Here is a 22,821-nt window from a genome sequence, read left to right on the forward strand (position 1 = left end):
ACTCGCTCACTCTGCTCCAGCAGACAGATCTCCTTGTTGTTTCTTTTTTCAATTTTTTTTAAATTTTATTTTATTTATTCATTTTTAGAGAGGAGAGAGAGAGACAGAAAGGGAGAGAGAGGAGAGAGAGAAGGGGGGAGAAGCTGGAAGCATCAACTCCCACATGCGCCCTGACCAGGCAAGCCCAGGTTTCAAACCGGCGACCTCAGCATTTCCAGGTCAACGCTCCATCCACCGCGCCACCACAGGTCAGGCTGTTTCTTTTTTCTTAAGTGAGAGGAGGGGAGATAGAGAGACAGACTTCCACATGCACCTCATCTGGGGGTCCACCTGGCAACCCACATCTTGAGCTGATGCTTGAATCAAACGAGCTATCCTCAGTGCCTGAAGCCAATGCTCGAACCAACCAATCGAGCCACTGGCTATGAGAGGGGAAGAGGGAGATAAGGGGGAGAGGGAGTGGATGAGAAACAGATGGTCGCTTCTCCTGTGTGTCCTGACTAGGAACAAACCTGGGACATCCACATGCTGGGCTGACACTCTATCCAGAGGCAACTGGCCAGGGCCACCCTGTTGTTTCTTATACATGCCATGCTCACTGCCACCTGAGGGGTTTTGTGCTTGCTCATCCCTCTACCTCAAATGTTTTTTTTTCCCCCAGTAATCACTTGGATCACTCCCTCACCTCCTTTCTTTTCATTCAAATATCACCTTCTCTATGAGATTTTCTCTGATGATCCTACTTAAAATTGGTCGCCACCCTCCACCCCAGCATTTCCTATACCCTTTTCCTGCTGTTTTCCTCCACAGCACTTATCACCATTTTGTTCCAAAGAGGACTATCCCACTTTGTTTAGTGTAGCTTTAATAAAATACAATGCCTCTGAAATGCTCAGTGCTTCTCTTAGTCTGAAATTCCAACAGAGACAGACAAAAATATATCACAGCCATGTTTAACATCACTAATACCTGAACCTGACTTTGCTTTCCTATGAAACATGAGCTTTCCAGCCCTGGTTGGTTGGCTCAGTGGTAGAGTGTGGGCCTGGTGTATGGATGTGCTGGGTTTGATTCCTGGTCAGGGTACACAAGAGAAGCAATCATCTGCTTCTCTTCCCATCCTTCTCCCCTTTCTCTCTCTTTTCCCCTCCTGAAGCCATGGCTTGATTGGTTTGAGCTCATTGGGGCTGGGAGCTAAGAATGGCTCCATGGAGCCTCAGCCTCAGGTGCTAAAAATAGCTCAGTTGCGAGTATGGCCCCAGATGGGCAGAGCATTGGCCCCAACTGGGGGGTTGTTGGGGGGACCCAGTTAGGGCTCATGCAGGAGTCTGTCTCTCTATCACCCCTCCTCTCACTTGGAAAAGAAGGAAAAAAAAAAGATAGATAGAAATCTGAGCTTTCCAGCTCCCCCTCCCTGGTTTTGTTAGTTCTTCTCTGAATGTTACATAAATTCTCTGAAGATGTAGTTGACCCCATTGTGAAGCCCATCTTGACCAATCTGGGGTCCAGCAGCTCTTCTCTCTTCTGATCTCCTATGGCACTTATATCCCAGGCTGGCAGTTAACTCTTTACCACTGTCTCATATGAACCTGGCTGATCCAAACATTTCTGCTTCCCATCCAATGGCGGAGACCATGTTTTCAACTTCTTTTGCATCCCCATAGCACTTAATCCAGACCTGAGCAAACAGTTAGTATACAACTACCACTTGTTCACTGTTTGTCCAGACTGGGAACGATGACCCAGAGCTTATTTAATATGTGCCTCCCTTAACTATTGTGTAGGCTCACTGAAGTTTAAGAATGTGTTTTAGTTGTGTATTTGTGTACAGTAAGTATCTAATCAACTGAGCCTGCTATACATTCATATACATCCTGCTATGCAAATGTACCTGACTAAAACCTCTTATAGAAAAACCACCATTTCCTCCTGATTCAAGCTCTTTTTCCAAACAATGGTCCCTTCAGCTACTCTACCACTTGGCCTGTAATCCTGCCTTAGCGTAACTGGTCACGACAAACAGTGCCATCTGCATCAGGGAAAGGTTGTTGAGGCTCCAGTCATGCAAACCAAGTCAGGAGCATTTTCAATGCTGCAGTCAATGTAACCAATGATTTCATAAGCTATTACAAGAGCCATCCCTAGGAAGAGACCTTGGGGTCCCCTATGAACCCACAGTAATCATTCCAATTAACTATATTAAGGAGCTAGCTTTAGCTATTACATTCTGGAAATAAAACTTAAGAGCATTCAAGGAATGAAAATCACTTTTAGATAATACTATTCCACATTCAACTCATCTGGTAATTTTAAATCAAAAAGCTTTCTTGTATTAACTCCTCATTCCACACCACAATCTATGAAAAGGGCTGCCAGACGCTAGAAGAAGAGATGCTACAGTGTGGCTTACCAGGACATCTAGAGCTCTCCAGCTGCCACTCTACTTAGTAAGCAGCGTGGGGGCTGAGAAAAGGCTCTGTCATATTAGAAGTCTATGAACATGCTACCTACTCTGGTTGGGAAATAGCGGCTTGTCTTAAATGTCTTTAAGGTGCTCGAGAGGATGAAGGTGGTGAAGAAGAGAATGCAGGACCAAAAGAACACATCAGGAGTATAGGGTCCATGGTGGCTACACGCAGATCCTGTGAACTCGCCATGCTTCTCTTGGCACTCCTGGAGGAACAAACATCCTGGGTAATGAAAGGCAGGCAGGAGGGAGGGAGCACTTAGCTGCTGCCTTCTGAGCTCATCACTCCTTGTCACCCCATGCTTGCTGGGGCACAAGCTGCCAGCAGCACTAACCTCCAGGCAGTTGTGGGGCTCTTGCTTGCACAGGTCCCTTCCAGGTAGGTGACTACTTATGCTCCTAACTAAGACACTTATGAAAATAAAACCAGAACTGTCTCAAGCAAACAAAAGTTTCTGAGGGCCCTAGCAATTTCTGTTATTTTTATCATAGAGGACTTCCTGATTTGAATTTTCTTCAAGCTCCATAAAAACCTGAATCTACTCCCCGACCCTCCCTGTTTTCATCCCCACATGTCCTTAGTGCAGAATCACTGGATAGGGTGTAGCTATTGTATGTGGGAGAGAAGAGAGAGATAATCTTCTTCTCCCTTTACATATAAAAGAATTTTCAAGGGGGAAGATGTAAGAATAGTTAAAAAAAATAAAAATAAAAAAATATTTATTTCTGTAAATGCCAGAGCTTGCTAAAGTGCTACCCACTTCTACCTAGAAGATCCCCTTCAACCTGGCTGTCACAATGCTAGGCCATCTGATAATTCCAAGACTTACAGTAACAGTCAGGTTATCCCAGTGGACTTCTGTTGTCACGATGTTATGGTCCTTCCAATACTGTAGAGTATGATTGTTCGGATTCTCTGGGACAGTACACCTGCAGCTGAGCAGAAAAAAGATATTCCTGAGGAAAGCAGTCAACTATTCAATTAAATACTTTCAGCCACGACTGAACTAAAGGTTCTACCATCAGAGCCTGCCCTGCTTCTCCTTTTCCTACTTGAGATCCCAGAGATTGGTCCTACTGGTTGAGGCTCATCTGTAGGCCAACCACTCCCTGATTTTCCAGTCAGTCATGAATAAAGTTGGACTCAAATCAGTGTGTGGGTCTTGGATTAAATTGTACCGACAACCAAGTTTAGCATCTGATGCAACCAGAAATAGCCCTGGTGGTTTCTTATTTAGTTTTAGTTCTTGGGCTCATCCTATGGAATTCAATCTACATAATAAAGAGGACACAGTACCCCATTTCGCTCCCAAAGCTTCCTTTAAACACGGATATCTTGTTCCCTATACCCCTGCCACATTTTTGCTCTAAAATTCAGAGTCTCCTGAAATTGTGTGTAAGCTCTTCCTGACTCTGAATCACCCTTGGTAATCCATACCTTGGCCACTCTCTGACTTCCCGGACCTCTTCTTCTATCTAAACCAGATGAGACCAGACCTGTCCCACTGGCCACCACGATGCCTCCCAGTCCCAGCCTGCTTCAAGCCTGAACTGGCTCCTTGTATATTCAACTGATATAACCATTCTCACCAACTTTGTTTTATCTGTGAATTTCATGAGCACACCTTCTAAAAATATAGCATGAATGGAATTAAAATTCAAGAAGATCTCAACAGTTTATAAAATAGGAGGAATCAACAAAATTAAAAGTACAGGGAAAGCTATAAAATCCTATATTTAGGTATAAAATAACCAATTCCAAACTTGGAAGCAACAAAGATGTCTTTCAGTAGGTGAATGGATATACTGTATTACGTCTAGATAAAAAGCACTAAAAAGAAAAAAAATCAAAGGTCCTTCTGTGGACAATTGGAAAAAGAAAATATGGTACATGTATACCATGGACTACTACTCAACCATAAAAAGGGAAGAAATACTGCCATTCATGACTACGTGGATGGATCTTGAGAGTATCAAGCTAAGCAAAATAAGTGAGATGAAAAGAACCACATGATTTCACTCATATGTGGGTTATAAAACAGAAGGCAACAAATGACCAAACAAAACCAACAATAAACTCATAGACACAGACAACAGTATGGCAGTTACCAGAAAGAAATAGGGGTTGAGGGAGGATGAAGAGGGTAAAGGGGATCAAATAAAGGATGGAGCAAAAGTAGGTTTACAGTTGTTTGTAAAAAAATACAATAATTTATAAATAATAATACAAGAATAAACTGTTCACATACTCACAACTGTAAACCCACTTTTGTCCCTCTCCATATATGATGACAGAAGGAGACAGACTTTGGGTAGTGAGCACACAATAAAACATACAGATAACACATTATACAATTGTACACTTGAAACATAATTATTAACCAATGTTACCTGAACCATAATTATTAACCAATTTTAAATTAATGAATTTTTAAATTTTTAAATAAAAAGAAATGAGCTATCGAGCCAAAAAACATAGAAGAGCATCAAGTGCATATAACTAACTGAAGAAGCCAATCTGAAAGCCAAGATCAGGGTTCTCAGGTAACGACAGTCTCGACATACGATGTTTCAAGTTTATGACACTCACTCCCATAAAAACTTAAAAAAATTAAGATGTGAATGTTTCAGCTTACATTCCCCAACAGTGGTCCCCAACCTTTTTTGGGCCACGGACTGGTTTAATGTCAGAAAATATTTTCATGGACTGGCTTATACGGTGTGACAGATAAATGTATCACGTGACCGAGACAAGCGTCAAGAGTGAGTCTTAGAAGGATGTAACAGAAGGAATCTGGTCATTTTTTAAAAATAAAGCATCATTCAGACTTAAATATGTATATAAATAAAATGAAAATAATGTAAGTTACTTATTCTTTCTCTGCGGACTGGTACCAAATGGCCCATGGACTGGTACCGGTCCGCGGCCCGGGGGTTGGGGACCACTGACTTACAGCACTAGCGTAGTACTTATGGACTACGTGGCAAACTAGTTCGGTTGTGTGCAGCAGAAGAATACACAGTGCACTGTATTTACACAGTATAGTATATTTATGTCCTTTTCCTTTTTCTATGGCTTAGTTGTGTTTTTATGCTCTAGATTATGAGTTTAAAACTGTGTTAGGATAGGTAAGTGACTTAGGCTATGGTGTGTTTCAACTTACACCAAAATACGAGTTGCGTCACTGTCATAGGAACAGAACTGTGTCGTAACCCAAGGGCCCCCTGTATTGTGTGATTACAAGTATATGATGCTATGGAAAAGGCAAAACTATGAGACAGTACAAAGATTAGTGGTCTGGACAGTGGGGTAGGATGACTAGGCAGAGCACAAAGGATTTTTAGGGCAGTGAAACTACTTTGTATGATAGATATGTTACTGTATAGTCATCAAACCCATGAGATGTAGAAGACCAAGAGTAAACTCTCATATAACTATGGACTCTGAGTAATAATGATGTGTCAATGTAGATCCATGGATTATAAAAGGCATACCACTCTGATATGGGATGTTGATGGTGGATGACACAGTGTATATGTAGAGGCAGGGGGTATATGGGAACTCTCTGCTTTGTGCTCAATTTTGCTGTAAGCCTAAAACTGCTATAAAAAATATTAAGTCTATTAAAAAAATCAGTCCCGAGGCGAGTAGTAGAGTTGGTGAGAAGTTGATTAAAAAAATCAGCACTTGAAGAGAAGATGGCGATGGAGTTGGCGGATGTACCAACTTCCACTTCCCAGAACCAAAGTGGATTACAAACTAATTTTAAGAACCATCATCTGGAAAAACCAACTTTGGAATAAACTAAGAGGACTCTTCAACCAAGGAACACTGAAGAAGCTACACTGAGACTGGTAGGAAAAGTGGAAATGTGGAGAGGACTGCCCAGCTCCCCGGAGCGAACGGCAGCAGGGAGAAACTTGCAGGGCAGGAAATGAGTTTAGCAGAGAGGGGAGGGTCCTTAGTCCCAAAATCAAAGCCCCAGCCTCCAGCCCCAAGAGCTTAGAAGAGGCGTATGGACAGTATTTAGCTGGAAAAAAGAAAGGATACTGTTTGTGAGAAAGAAACTGATTTCTCAGACCCAGGATTCTTCTTAAAGGGACCGCGCAGAAAACCTCTCTCACAACCACTCACCTGGGGCTCCAGGGGACAGGGAGAGAGGAGAGCACTGGAGTAGCAAGAAGAGAGTGCAATCTAGGAGCCACAGGGAGAAACATTTTGAGAGATAGCCACCCTAACCCCTGGGATGAGGCACTCCCCAAATCTGAAGTGAATATTTCCCCTGAAAACAGCAATACCAGCCCTGGCCGGTTGGCTCAGCGGTAGAGCGTCGGCCTAGCGTGCAGAGGACCCGGGTTCGATTCCCGGCCAGGGCACATAGGAGAAGCGCCCATTTGCTTCTCCACCCCTCCGCCGCGCTTTCCTCTCTGTCTCTCTCTTCCCCTCCCGCAGCCAAGGCTCCATTGGAGCAAAGATGGCCCGGGCGCTGGGCATGGCTCTGTGGCCTCTGCCTCAGGCGCTAGAGTGGCTCTGGTCGCAATATGGCGACGCCCAGGATGGGCAGAGCATCGCCCCCTGGGGGGCAGAGCACCGCCCCTGGTGGGTGTGCCGGGTGGATCCCGGTCGGGCGCATGCGGGAGTCTGTCTGACTGTCTCTCCCTGTTTCCAGCTTCAGAAAAATGAAAAAGAAAAAAAAAAAAAAACAGCAATACCAGCAAAGGGAAGCAAGACACCAGCCAAACAAGCTCTCCCACGGCACTTAGAGCAGAGTCGCTTAGAAGGGGGGAGCTTTTGGGGCTTCAGTAGTGAGTCTTAGGGTCTGAGCTGCAGCACACCCACCAACATGACTGAGGGCTAGCTCGAGGGCGGGTGGCAGTGGAACGCAGAAGCACGGTTCTGTCAGCAACGGTGGAAGTCAGCTGGCCACCACTGAGGCCCAGGTGTTTGCCTGGCTGGGAAGGAGGGGACGTGCAAAAGTGGCCAAGCCCAGCTGCGGGCCGCCTACACATGGTCATTACGAACACCTAAATAAGACATAGAAAATATAAAAAAGGACATTGAAATAATAAAAAAGAATCAGTCAGAAATGACAAATACAATGTCAGAAATGAAGAACACAATGGAAGGAATTAAAAGCAGGATGGATGAAGCTGAAAATCGAATGAGCGAGTTAGAGGACAAGATAAATGAAAGCACAGAAGCAGAGCAGAAAAAAGAAAAGAGACTCAAAAAGTCTGAGGAAACTCTAAGAGAGCTCTGTGACAACATGAAGAGAAATAACATCTGCATCATAGGGGTTCCTGAAGAAGAGAAAGAACAAGGGATAGAGACTTTGTTCAAACATATCATAGCTGAAAACTTCCCTCAATTAAGGCAGGAAAACATCTCACAAGTTCAAGAAGCACAGAGAACTCCATTAAAGAGAAACCCAAAGAAATCTACACCAAGACACATCATAATTAAAATACTAAAGCTAAGTGATAAAGAGAAAATATTAAAAGCTGCTAGAGAAAAAAAGTCTATCACCTACAAAGGAGCCCCCATAAGGATGACTTCCGACTTCTCAACAGAAACACTTGAGGCCAGAAGGGAATGGCAAGAAATATTCAAAGTAATGAAGAACAAGAGCCTACAGCCAAGACTACTTTATCCAGCAAGGCTATTGTTTAAAATCGAAGGAGAAATAAAAAGCTTTCCAGACAAAAAAAAAACTCAAGGAATTCACTGCAACCAAACCAAGGCTACAAGAAATGCTAAGGGGCCTGTTGTAAACAGATCAAAGGAGAAAAAGAATATAGCCAGAGACGAATACAGTTTTAAAGAATAAAATGGCAATAAACAACTACATATCAATAATAACCTTCCATGTAAATGGATTAAATGATCTGATCAAAAGACATAGGGTAGCTGTGTGGATAAGAAAACAGGACTCGCCCTGGCCGATTGGCTCAGCGGTAGAGCGTCGGCCTAGCATGCTGAGGACCCGGGTTCGATTCCCGGCCAGGGCACATAGGAGAAGCGCCCATTTGCTTCTCCACCCCTCCGCCGCGCCTTCCTCTCTGTCTCTCTCTTCCCCTCCAGCAGCCAAGGCTCCATTGGAGCAAAGATGGCCCGGGCGCTGGGGATGGCTCTGTGGCCTCTGCCCCAGGAGCAGAGTGGCTCTGCCCCAGTGGCTCTGGTCGCAACATGGCGACGCCTAGGATGGGCAGAGCATCTACCCCTGGTGAGCAGAGTGTCGCCCCCTGGTGGGCATGCCGGGTGGATCCCAGTCGGGTGCATGTGGGAGTCTGTCTGACTGTCTCTCCCTGTTTCCAGCTTCAGAAAAATGCAAAAAAAAAAAAAAAAAAAAAAAGAAAACAGGACTCATACATATGCTGTCTACAAGAGACACACCTTAAAACAAAAGATGTACATAGACTAAAGATAAAAGGATGGAAAGAAATATTTCACACAAATGGAAATGAAAAAAAAGCTGAGGTAGCAATACTTATATCAGACAAAATGGACTTTAAAACAAAGGCTATAGTAACAGATAAAGAAGGTCACTACATAATGATAAAGGGAGCAATCCAACAGGAAGATATACCGTTAAAAATATCTACGCACCTAATATAGGAGCACCTAAATATATAAAGCAGACTTTGATGGATTTAAAGAACAAAATCAACAGCAATACTATAATAGTAGGGGAATTCAATACCCCACTAACATCACTAGATAGATCCTCAAGAAAGAAAATTAACAAAGAAACAGTAGACTTAAAGAAAATACTAAATCAACTCAATTTAATAGATATTTTCAGAACCTTTCACCCTAAAGCAGCAGAATATACATTCTTTTCAAGTGCTCATGGTAAATTCTCTAGGATAGACCACATGTTAGGACACAAAAGCAGTCTCAACAAGTTTAAGAAGATTGAAATCATATCGAGCACTTTCTCTGATCACAATGTCATAAAACTAGAAATCAACCACAACAGAACAACTGAAAAATACTCAAACACTTGGAAACTAAATAGCATGTTATTAAATAACGAATGGGTTAACAATGAGATAAAAGAAGAAATTAAAAAATTCCTAGAAACAAACAATAACGAGCATACATCAACTCAAAAGTTATGGGACATAGCAAAAGCAGTCCTGAGACGGAAGTTCATAGCATTACAGGCATACCTCAAGAAGCTAGAAAAAGCTCAAATAAATAACTTGACCTTGCATCTAAAATAACTAGAAAAAGAACAGCAAGTAAAGCCCAGAGCTAGTAGAAGGAAGGAAATAATAAAGATCAGAGCAGAAATAAATGACATAGAAGCTTTAAGGATCAATGAAACTAGGAGCTGGTTCTTTGAAAAGGTAAACAAGATCGATGAATCTTTAACCAGACATGCCAAGAAAAGAAGAGAGAGGACTCAAATAAATAAAATTAGAAATGAGACTGGAGAAATAACAACTGACACAACAGAAATACAAAGGATTGTAAGAAAATACTATGAAGAACTGTACGCCAAAAAACTAGACAACCTAGATGAAATGGACAAATTCCTTGAAACATATAATCTTCCAAAAATTAATCTGGAAGAATCAGAAAACCTAAACAGACCAATTACAACAAATGAGATTGAAACAGTTATCAAAAAAACTCCCAAAAAGGAAAAGTCCTGGGCCTGATGGCTTCACAAGTGAATTCTACCAAATATTCAAAGAAGAACTAACTCCTATCCTTCTCAAGCTATTTCAAAAATTCAAGAGGAAGAAAGACTTCCAAGCTCCTTTTACGAGGCGAGTATAATTCTGATTCCAAAACCAGGCAAAGACAACACAAAGAAAGAAAATTATAGGCCAATATCCCTGATGAATTTAGATGCTAAAATCCTCAACAAAATATTAGCAAACTGGATCCAGCAATATATGAAAAAAATCATACACCATGATCAAGTGGGATTTATCCCTGGGAGGCAAGGCTGGTACAATATTTGCAAATCAATCAATGTGATTCATCACATAAACAAAAGGAAGGAGAAAGACCACATGATAATTTCAATAGATGCAGAAAAAGCATTTGATAAAATCCAGCACCCATTCATGATCAAAACTGTCAGCAAAGTGGGAATACAGGGAACATACCTCAACATGATAAAGGCCATCTATGAAAACCCCACAGCCAACATCATACTCAATGGGAAAAAATTAAAAGCAATCCCATTAAGATCAGGAACAAGGTAGGGGTGCCCTCTTTTACCACTCTTATTCAACATAGTTCTGGAAGTCCTAGCCACAGCAATCAGACAAGAAGAAGAAATAAAAGGCATTCAAGTTGTAAAAGAATAAGTAAAACTATCATTATTTGCAGATAATATAATATTGTATATATAAAACCCTAAAGTCTCAGTTAAAAAACTACTGGACCTGATAAATGAATTCATCAAGGTGGCAGGATATAAAATTAATACTCAGAAATCAGAGGCATTCTTATACACTAACAATGAACTGTTAGAAAGAGAAATTAAGGGCCCTGGCCGGTTGGCTCAGCGGTAGAGCGTCGGCCTGGCGTGCGGGGGACCCGGGTTCGATTCCCGGCCAGGGCACATAGGAGAAGCGCCCATTTGCTTCTCCACCCCCCCCCCCTCTTTCCTCTCTGTCTCTCTCTTCCCCTCCCGCAGGGAGGCTCCATTGGAGCAAAGATGGCCCGGGCACTGGGGATGGCTTCTTGGCCTCTGCCCCAGGCGCTAGAGTAGCTCTGGTCATGCAGAGTGACGCCCCGGAGGGGCAGAGCATCGCCCCCTGGTGGGCAGAGCGTCGCCCCTGGTGGGTGTGCCGGGTGGATCCCGGTCGGGCGCATGCGGGAGTCTGTCTGACTGTCTCTCCCCATTTCCAGCTTCAGAAAAAATACAAAAAAAAAAGAAAGAAAGAGAAATTAAGGAAGCAATCCCCTTCACCATTGCAACCAAAAAAATAAAGTACCTAGGAATAAATTTAACCACGGAATTAAAGACTTTGTACTTGGAAAATTATAAAACACTGATGAAAAAAAAATCAGGCCCTGGCTGGTTGGCTCAGTGGTAGAGCGTCAGCCTGGCGTGCAGAAGTCCCGGGTTCAATTCCCGGCCAGGGCACACAGGAGAAGCGCCCATCTGCTTCTCCACTCCTCCCCCTCTCCTTCCTCTCTGTCTCTCTCTTCCCCTCCCGCAGCCAAGGCTCCATTGGAGCAAAGATAGCCGGGGCGCTGGGGATGGCTCCTTGGCCTCTGCCCCAGGCGCTAGAGTGGCTCTGGTTGCAACAGAGCAACGCCCCCTGGTGGGCAGAGCGTCGCCCCCTGGTGGATGTGCCGGGTGGATCCTGGTCAGGCGCATGCGGGAGTCTGTCTGACTGTCTCTCCCCGTTTCTAGCTTCAGAAAAATACAAAAAAAAAAAAAAAATCAGAGAAGATACAAACAAGTGGAAGTATATACCATGCTCATGGTTAGGAAGAATTAACATCATTAAAATGTCTATATTATCCAAAGCAATTCATAAATTCAACGCAATACCAATGAAAATACCAATGCCTTACTTCAAAGATATAGAACACATATTCCAAAAATTTATATGGAACCAAAAGAGAACACAAATAGCCTCAGCAATCTTGAAAAGGAAGAATAAAGTGGGTGGTATCACACTTCCTGATCTCAAGTTATACTACAAGGCCATTGTACTCAAAACAGCCTGGTACTGGCATAAGAACAGGCATATAGATCAATGGGACAGAACTGAGAACCCAGTAATAAACCCACACTTTTATGGACAACTGATATATGACAAAGGAGGTAAGAGCATACATTAGAGTAAAGACAGCCTCTTCAACAAATGGTGTTGGGAAAATTGGACAGGTACCTGCAAAAAAATGAAACTAGACCACCAACTTACACCATTCACAAAAATAAACTCAAAATGGATAAAAGACTTAAATGTAAGCCGTAAAACCATAAGCATCTTAGAAGAAAACATAGGCAGTAAGCTCTCCGACATCTCTCGCAGCAATATATTTGCCGATTTATCTCCACAGGCAAGTGAAATAAAAGACAGGATAAACAAATGGGACTATATCAAACTAAAAAGCTTTTGCACAGCTAAAGACAGTAAGAACAAAATAAAAAGACAAACTACACAACGGGAGAACATATTTGACAATACGTCTGGTAAGGAGTTAATAACCAAAATTTATAAAGAACTTGTAAAACTCAATACCAGGAAGTCAATCCAATCAAAAAATGGGCGAAAGAAATAGACACTTCTCCAAAGAATACATACAGATGGCCAATAGGCATATGAAAAAATGCTCAGTATCACTAATCATTAGAAAAATGCAAATTAAAACCACAATGAGATATCACCTCACACCAATCAGAATAGCGCCCATCAACAAAACAACACAGAATAAGTGCTGGCGAGGATGTGGAGAAAAGGGAACCCTCCTGCACTGCTGGTGGGAATGCAGACTGGTGCAGCCACTGTGGAAAACAGTATGGAGATTCCTCAAGAAATTAAAAATCGAACTGCCTTTTGACCCAGCTATACCACTGTTAGGAATATACCCCAAGAACACCATAGCACTGTTTCAAAAGAAGAAATGCACCCCCATGTTTATGGCAGCATTGTTCACAATAGAAAAGATCTGGAAACAGCCCAAGTGTCCGTCAGTGGACGAGTGGATTAAAAAGCTTTGGTACATATATACTATGGAAGACTACTCAGCCATAAGAAACGATGACATCGGATCATTTACAACAACACGGATGGACCTTGATAACATTATACTGAGCAAAATAAGTAAATCAGAAAAAACTAAGAACTATATGATTCCATACATAGGTGGAACATAAAAATGAGACTCAGAGACATGGACAAGAGTGTGGGTGTTATGGGGTGGAGGTGAGGAGAGGGAGGGGGTTGCGGGAGGGAAGGGGCACAAAGAAAACCAGTTAGAAGGTGACAGAAGACAATTGAACTTTGGGTGAGGGGTATGCAGCATAATCAAATGTCAAAATAACCTAGAGATGTTTTCTCTGAACATATGTACCCTGATTTATCAATGTCACCCCATTAAAATTAATTTTTAAAAATAAATAAATAGAAAAAATCAGTCCCACACATATTAATATAAAATCATTTAAAGAGTAGGTAAGTTCTAACTTCATATCAGTATCAGCTCCATATTAACAAACAGTGGGATGCAACTAGAAAAAATAGCATTTGAGCTTTATTAACAAAGAATTACAGTATTCAGATCCAAAGTCTACTCACTCCAGGGCTGATTACTTTTATCTGTCTTGTCCCACTTGGATATAAGAGCTTTGTAAGTCAAGTTTATTGCTATGTTTCCAAGGTCTGAAATAGTGCTGGCATGTAGTAGATGCTCAACAAATATTTTTTAAATAAATAAATGATTTTTAAAAAAGAAGTCAAAGAATGAAATTTACTCCAATGTCAATGGGCAATTCAGAACTCCAATGCTAACTGCCAATCCGCTAGGCTTCAAAGATTATACTCCATAATGATATTTTGTAATAAAACTATTTTTAGAAACTGGATAACTAGAATCTAAAAAAGTGTATCGCTTGCTAGCTAGCAGATACCTCCATGCAGTGTGCTCTCTCTATTCAGGTAGTTTCAGGTTGGAATTGTTCTTTCACCTCAGGACTGTACAGTCGGGGGTTGGGACTTGATGGACAGGGTTAAAGGTGAGGGTCTCTCATCATCATCTGAGAAGACTATTCCAGAGAAGAAAAGTGTACAGGACCAGACTCTTCTTAATGATTAAAACATAAACACTGTTTCTCTTCCAGCTGACCCAAACTATGTTGAACACGTGAGAAATACAGTCTCTTTAGCTGAAATCTAGGTAAGTCCAGAGGCGGATTTAACGGCGGGCGCACCAGGAGCGCACCCTGGGCCTCAACTTCTGAAGGGCCCTGCAAAGCCCCAACTTTACACTTTTTTCTAATGACAAGGGGCCCAATATTTTCTTCTGTGCCCAGGGCCTCAAGTGACCTTAATCCACCTCTGGGTAAGTAAATAGATTTCTAGATATCTTGATAACATGGTCCCAGGGTTTCATAAGTCCTTACAAAAAGTTCTTCCAAACAACTAACTTGAATTTTCCCTGCTACTTTTGCAGCCTATTTTTGTTTCAATGCCTAGAACCAAAAGAAATGCTTGTGAAGCATTCCTCAAATCCCATGTGAGTTTGACTCTTAGTCCATCCCCTCTGTCATTAGTGTTGACTGTTCTCCTCTGGCAGCCGCTGAAGCTGCCATATCCAAATCTGACCTCTCTTTCCCAGAGGCCAAGGACAGTTCTTAACAGAAGCTGTAAGCACTGGCTGGCATGCAACATCAGCCATTAAACTCAGGCCCTTTGCTCAACTTTAAAAAAACAACAACAAAGACCAGCAGAAAGCATACTTACTAATATAGGCTAAGATAGTCCAGCTGGCTATGCATGTGGATGGGATAGGTCTCTGCCAGGTGAATCAGCTTTTCTATTGCTTCATAGATGAAAATAATGCAAATCAGGGAGGCAAATGCTTCTTCAGTGAAGCGGGTGATGTAGCAGACAAGGGAACTGGCATCAGTTGCCACAAGAACAATACACAGGAAGGCGGTCCACAGTCCAATACAAGCACGCAGGGAGAGGTAGGAAAGAGCATAGTCTCTGAAACAAAATCGAAGTTCGTCAGAAAGCAGAGATGGGTGGCATTAGAGAAAAAGGTCAGAAAGTGGTTAATTCATCTCAAATTATCTATACAGTATCTCAACCTAGCTTCTCCCTAATTCTGACTGCACCTCACTTTTAAATGCTACCCTGGGACAGTTGTGACAGATTTGCTTCATGTGTGGTATTTGCTATAGCAAGAACATGAAAAGTGGAGAACTGTCCCACACACATTTCTACCATTATTAAGATCTTATTCTTGTCTGACCTGTGGTGGCGCAGTAGATAAAGTGTTGCACTGAAATGCTGAGGTCGCTGGTTTGAAACCCTGGGCTTGCCTGGTCAAGGCACATATGAGAAGTAACTACTGTAACTTGATTCTTCTTGCTCCCCTGGTCGCCTTCTCTCTCTCTCTCTCTCTCTCTCTCTCTCTCTCCTCAATAAATAGAAAATAAATAGAATCTTTTTTTTAAGAGCTTATTGTTACAGTTAAGAAAAAAGAGCTGGCTGGCCCTTGTTACACGTGCTCCTACTTCTAATACAAACTTTTAAAAAGTCTATTAAAAAATCAGTTCTAGGTAAAGTAGGGAAATGAGGGCACTGCTGAGCACCCACCACCAGAATATGAAGGAATATATTAGGCCAATTAAAAACTGACTTGAAATGGAAATGGAGGAGTTTGAATTAACTAGGGAAAGTGGTTTTTTGTTTAGTTTTCTTTTTTTAAGATAAAAGTCGAGATTTCAATAATGGATGAGGGACATTAATAATGCTCTTTAAGACTAGGAAATCTGCTGTTTTAGGTAGAGTACTACCTGGAGGCAGGACACAGACCAGTGGTGTTCTTTCTTTGGTCTTTTTACCCACCAGGATGACATTTGCTTTCTTATATTCACCTGGGACCCACAATAACACATTCAGTTTTCAGAAAACCAAATGTCTTACTTGCAGAATTTGAACAAAATCTTTTCAAACACAAGCACTGGCCCAGTGCTTCCCAGGATGGTGAGAGCCTGTCCCGCACACAAGGAATAGGCAATCCCAGTCATCGAGGCTCCGAACAAGGATTCAATTGCACTCTGAGAGGAAAGAAAAATATCACTGAAACCATAGTCCATCTGAAGTGAGTAATGTGCATTTCTGCGCTCTCCTGACTTAGCTCTCCTGTGCACACTGACAAGTCATTTGCTAGTATTTCATCTTAACAAGAGAGATGTGTACATACTGTCTAATACTCCTGTAAATGGTACCACATTAATTCAGAAATCCAAAGCCAGCCACATATGATTCCTTAACTAAGTCCTGTTCTGTAGTGACTCAATTTAGTATTTAAATATAGAAAGCATACTGATACCATTTATACTAGAAGCTGTCATACAGTCAGTCACCTTAAATCTTATGTTCAAATGACATTAATATATATCATTTTTCATCCTTGGAGCAATGGGCAGTCCAACTGGGCAATCAGCTACTGAAATTTACATTCAAGCAGAAGTGAGTCAGTTCTAAAGCAAGAACTGGTTGCTGCATGGTATGAAGTCAGAATACCACAGTAATTCAATAGAAAGCCTCCAGTTTTCTTAGTCCTAGCCCAGGGAATTTCTATCCCAGTGGACTTGGCTGCCACCACAATATTTTAAGTCTTCTTTAGGACCATTTAAAATAGTTAAACAGGCCCTGGCTGGTTGGCTCAGTGGTAGAGCGTCGGCCTGGCGTGTGGAAGTCCCGGGTTAGATTCCCGGCCAGGGCACACAGGAGAAGCGCCCATCTGCTTCTCCACCCCTCCCCCTCTCCTTCCTCTCTGTCTCTCTCTTCCCCTCCCGCAGCCAAGGCTCCATTGGAGCAAAGATGGCCCGGGCGCTGGGGATGGCTCCTTGGCCTCTGCCCCAGGCGCTAGAGTGGCTCTGGTCGCAACAGAGTGACGCCCCGGAGGGACAGAGCATCGCCCCCTGGTGGGCGTGCCGGGTGGATCCCGGTCAGGCGCATGCAGGAGTCTGACTGTCTCTCCCCGTTTCTAGCTTCAGAAAAATACAATAAAAAAAAAGTTAAACATTCTTACTATGCGTCCCTCAGTGGCTTCTCCGAGTAATCCCCCAAAGGTGATAACAGGTGACATGCAGGCACAGTACAGGAACAGGAAGGAGGCCAAACACTGTAAACTGAGAGCATCCCGGTAGTCGCTCCAGTACCAGGGGGCCTTCCGCTTGATGTCCAGCACCAAGCCCCCAAACAGCCTGTGGAAATATGGCAGACAGGCCGCTAGCACAGTCCCTCTCCTGCAGAAGCATGTGAACAGCACACATTTAAAAGCACTTCAAATGTGCGCTATACTGAGGTAATACTTCGGCTTCAATTTGACCCCAAGAACAAGAGATATGTCTGTGGTCAGCACAGAGTCTGTATGCAACCAAGAGCATGAATTTGAATTATTACTCCAAGCATAAAAAGAATTAATTTAGGTGTGCATACTACCCATTCAATAGAAAGTTCCAAAAATTAACATGAAATTAACTATTAGCTTCAAATTTCAAATTCTGAGCTGTTAGAAGGAAATGCGCAAAACCAATTCAGAGTATTGAAATTATTAGCTTTCTTACATTTTTTCTGATAAAAATACTTTTTCACATGCATTTTCTTATTCTGAACAGGTACGCACCTTACTCTTGGGAAATTAACATAATAATTCATGCAGCTGACAAGTAGTAGCAGATACTTCATGCCAGGCACTGTGCCCAGTCCTGGAGATGCAGCAGTGAGCAAGACAAACACAGCCCTCCTCTCCAGGACCAAAGGTCTAGTGCAGGAAACAGGCAATGCTTTGAGGGTGCCACGGCAGCACAAAACAGGGAGGAGCATTTCAGGGTTGACTCAGAGAATGGACCAGGAGTTAGCCTGATGAGGCAGAGGGGCTAGCATGAATGAAACCTCGAGGTGAGAGCACTCGGCAGTTTCAAGGTGCTGAAAGAGATATGGCTGGATAAGACAGTGTGAGGGACGCATACCAAGGCTGGAGAAGCCAGAAAAGCTGAGCCACAGAAAATCAGGTAAACTGTTTTAGAGAATAAGAACTTTATCCTAATGGCATGTCAAGTCACTGAAGGATTGTAAACAGGAGCTGCATTCTGGAAGGATCACTCTGGTAGGGGTGTAATGAATGGGGCAAGACTAGAGGCAGTGGATTGGGATGAGAAGTGGATGGATTCAGGGGCTAATCAGGAGATAAAATCAACAGGACTTGGTGGCAGGACTTCAGGACTTCTCTCTGCTTTCCAAGGATGAGGCAGATCCAGTGCAAGATATCCCACACAAGGATGAGCAGTGTTCCCACAATGAGTCACTTCTTCTAATAGTGGAGTAACTGTACGATGAAAGTTGTCAGGTGAATAACAAAAAGGGCCATCCAGCATTCTACATGACAGTTTACCTGGTTTCTTCTACAAATCAATAGCATAGAAAAAAAAAAAAAAAAAGACACAGCTGTTATAGAATGGAAACCTAATACCCAAATGTGAACCTGGTTGGATCCTATCTATGCCAAACACATTAACTCTAAAAAGATGTTGATAAGACAATCACAAGAAGTTGAATATGGGCTGAGCAATATACAATTTAAGGAACTATTGATGCCTGACCAGGCCGTGGCACAGTGGATAGAGTGTCAGCCTGGAATGAAGAGGACCCAGGTTAGAAACCCTGAGGTTGCCGAATTGAGCACGGGCTCATCAGCGTGAGAGCAGGGTTGCTGGCTTGAGCATGGGATCATAGAGATGATCCCCTGGTCACTGGCTTGAGCAAGGGGTCACTCGCTCTGCTGTAGCCCCTGGGTCAAGGCATATATGAGAAAGCAATCACTGAACAACTAAGGTGCCGCACGGAAGAACTGATGCTTCTCATCTCCCTCCCTTCCTGTCTCTCTGTCCCTATGTGTCCCTCTCTCTCTGATGATAATAATAATAATAATAATAATAATAATGCCAGTATTAAATCTAACAAAATGAACAATTATTTTTTCCCCAAGACTTCTTTCTTTTCTTTCTTTCTTTCTTTCCTTTCTCTCTCTCTCTCTCTCTCTCTCTCTCTCTCTCTCTCTCTCTCTCCCTTCTTTTTAGGAGCCTGTAAATATACCACATAGTCTAGAACCTGTATGCCCGGGGAGAAGGCACAACAAGCTCTTTTCCTCCACTCAAAGCTCTCTCGCTCATCTGGCTAGCTACAATGAGTGTGCAAGTAGACAAGGGGCAGACCCTTCTATCATACCCACTTGCTCTTTTCCTCTAGTTTGGGTGGGCAGAGTTGGGATTCACCCTTTCTCAGCATACAGCAGTAACATCCCAATCTGGAGAGAAGCAGAGCCAGCCTTGTGACCTGCTTTGGTTTTAGCCTGTCTGGCAAACCTAGCTTAGGAAGGAGCTAGCTAGAGCACAGAAATCCACCTCAAGGTTTGGGACCAAGGCTACAGTTTGTAATAAAATGTTTTTTCATGCTTTCTTCTCTGGGTAAATAGCCCCTTATGAAACTTACAGGCAGCTGCAATTATTCTTGGGAAATATTCTAGTGTTTCTGGATCCTTAGCCAACATAGCATCTTAGTACCATGTGACTGTCACCTCTCTATCACCAATGACCTTCCTCTGAAGGGTATTATTCTGAGAGAAGAATACTTCTACTGTAATGAGCCTTACCCCACTGAGGCTACCTGAGATGCTATCATGATTGGTCAGCTCCTGGATATGGGAGGGGCCTTCAGGGAGGAGTATTTGTGAGTAAAAGACAAAAGATTTATATGATTAAATGGATTTATGAGAAGCCGTAGAAAGAGAGGACATCTGTCTGTCTAGCAGTAATTGAAATAGAAAAGCTTGGAGGCTCTTATTTCTGAACACTGTTTATGGAGTCAGTCACATACCCTCATTTGTGCATAAAATCAGACCATAATTCATAATTGCACAACTACCACAGATATTAATTGGATATGGATGCTTCTCCCACGTTGTAGACTTCTTTGCCCTTTTCGCACCACCCTTAATGTTTAAATGGGGGTGGGTGGGAATGACTTACCATGTAGAGGGTCACTAGGCTTTGGAGCACTGAATTAGGGAGCCCTTCTCTAGAGGGCATCAGGGACAGTACAGCCATCCACTTGTCTGGTGTGCTTTGGAAGAAACCTGTTTGAAGTGTGGGGAATCGTCGAGATAGCAGCTCCTAATTCTTTTTTTCACTAACCCTTCCCAAAAGTGGAGTCCACAATTAAGTACATGAATCTATCTTGGAAACCCCCTTTCCAGAGTATCTTCTCTAATGTGAAGCATCTGGCTAGAAACACTCTAATAGACTTTCCTTTCCCAGGACAGGAATGCCCTGGCATCACTGCCCACATCACCAGCAAGGAAGTCTAAGATACTGTCTGAGCCCTGTCTTGGAGAGTCAGATAACACAAAACTCAGGGTGCTGTTTTCAACTCTGTCTCTTTCCCTCCATCTAAGAGTCTACACTCCTACATCTTCAAATACCTCTCCATCTAACAGGATAGTATGCCCTAAGTCTCCAAGTTTTGCCCCAGGTTGTGCACCACTTCAAAGAAACATAACTAATGGGATGAAGAATTATAAAACCGAGACTAATGTATTTTTACTCTGTGCAGCCCAGGAGGGTCCAGAAAGTTCTGGGATGTCCATCTGCAGAGGTAGATTCACATTCACCCACTATGTAAATTGAGACTGGGAAAGGGGCCAGAGCTGGCAAATGGAACTATGGTCCCCGATACAGGCATTAGGTCACCTGGCCAAAAAGGCTACAAAGGGAGGAAAGCCCAGTGTCTTGAGGTCTTTTACAAAGGGCTCTGAGGAAAACATCAGCAGCTTAAGAAGAGAAAGTGTCTCCCACACCAAGAAAAACCAGGTCCTGAGTCCAGATAACCTGTCCCCTTTCAGCTTTGTCAATTACAGAAGCTCCCAACATGACATATGGGAGAACTTTCTCAAAGCTCATTTGAATTTGTGAATAAAGTGACCTGGGGTTGGTGGTTAAACATGTGATGGTCCTGGCTACATGGGGAGTTACTTCTGGGATGTCAAGCATCTTTTCTGAGATTTTATAACTATTGAAATCCAACCTAATGGTCTCCTAAACCCCCATATGAACTCTATTATAAGTGACCCCTTTCAAAAGGCCTAGAACCCTAGTTGATTCTCCTCTCTCTGACACCAAAAGAAACCTGGAGTCTTACCTCTGCATGGATTATTTGTTTGAAGGAAACCTTGCTGCCCTAATTTCTTCTACTTTCAAACTCTTAATTCCTGAGGTGTAGACACCCTTTATAGTTAAAAGATAAATCATAGCTCTGAAATACTATCAAATCCATACCCCAAGACCTTTCCTCTTAAAGAACACTACCTTCCCTAAGATAGTTCTGGAACCTGATCTAAGGACAGATGCTTCCCCTGAACTGCCTCTCAACAGCTGGCCTCCTACCCAATTCAGACCCCTCCCACTTAAAAGAAAATATTAAACTTACTCTTAGAGGTTGCTCCCTCTTTTCAGTGACCCCTTCCATAAAAGGGCTCCTCTTTTCCTCCAGTGATCCCTCCCCAGAACCTACTTATCTTTCCTTGTCCTCAGTGCATCCTCCAACTAAGAGACATACTCCCCTACCAGGACACTGCTAGTGAAGTGTCATTATCTCCTGCTTCTCAGTCTCTGCTCATTTCCTCTCCCTGAATTTCCAAGAATGAAAAAATAAATCACTCTCCACAATTAAAAAAAACCACTTTGAGTTTCCACTGGGTATGATACTGAAGATTGAAAAACAGAAAAGCAATTTTAAATGAAGAGGGAAAAAATAAAGTGGAAGCAAGAGACTAGAAAATGTGAAAAGCTTCTTTCCATGATCTGAGTCTTGTGCTGAGAATCTCTGCGCAGCAGATCATTCTCAGACCAGCACAACTTACAAGGCCAGAACCATAATCTCAGCCTTCTCCCATAATCTGGGTGACACCACTGGATGCCACTCCAAACCAAAATATCATCCTCTTTTACCACCTTCCTATCCAGTAAACAAAATCTCCTCCTCTGGGAACCTGCTTCCCTCACTTATCATAGACAACCTCCTTCTTGGACATCACATCCTAAAATCTTGGCCTAGAAGAGGAGACTGCCTATTCTGAGGCACACCTAAAATACTACCAAATAATCGCTCAATATTTCTCCATACCTAGTCCATTCATATTACTGAACAGGCATCATTTTAAAAGTGTTCATTCATTTATTCGCTTGCTCCCTCGCTCACTGGCCCATTCATTCATTCATTCATTTGATAGTGAGTGCCTGCTCTGTGCAGGGCACTGTGCTGGGTGCTAGGAGTATAATGGGGTCCCTGCCCTTATGGAGCAAACATTCTAGCAAGGAAGACAATAAATCAAGCAATAATAATAAAACATAATAAGAACTGTAACAGGGCGTTGGAGGCAGAGTGGCAGGTGGGTAAGGGACAGAGCTCAAAGCTGTGACCCCATATAGCAGGAATACCTACCGTCATCTATAGATAGTCCTGGAAGGCTTTCCAAAAGAAGTGACATCTGAGCTGAGACAAAGGATAAGTAGCAGTTGGCCAGGAAAAGAGGAAGGGAACATGTGTTCAATGTATGGAAAGAACTGGAGGTGAGACAG

General features: G+C 42.7%; 1 protein-coding gene across 2 annotated transcripts in view; it reads right to left on the reverse strand.

Annotated features, from left to right (window-relative positions):
* Nucleotides 1-22,821, reverse strand: part of SLC4A8 (solute carrier family 4 member 8) — a 92,116-nt gene that overhangs the window by 38,597 nt on the left and 30,698 nt on the right. The window contains exons 12-16 of one of the 2 annotated variants that reach the window (XM_066353860.1): nt 17,217-17,391; nt 16,103-16,236; nt 14,912-15,157; nt 3,298-3,403; nt 2,512-2,673 (exon numbers count right to left, since the gene is read on the reverse strand). In XM_066353860.1, the coding sequence (XP_066209957.1) occupies nt 2,512-2,673; nt 3,298-3,403; nt 14,912-15,157; nt 16,103-16,236; nt 17,217-17,391 (823 nt within the window). The remainder of the gene's footprint in view (nt 1-2,511; nt 2,674-3,297; nt 3,404-14,911; nt 15,158-16,102; nt 16,237-17,216; nt 17,392-22,821) is intronic. The other variant, XM_066353869.1, reaches the window with a different exon arrangement.

Source organism: Saccopteryx leptura, chromosome 1, assembly GCF_036850995.1.
Source record: "Saccopteryx leptura isolate mSacLep1 chromosome 1, mSacLep1_pri_phased_curated, whole genome shotgun sequence".
Taxonomy (NCBI): Eukaryota; Metazoa; Chordata; class Mammalia; order Chiroptera; family Emballonuridae; genus Saccopteryx; species Saccopteryx leptura.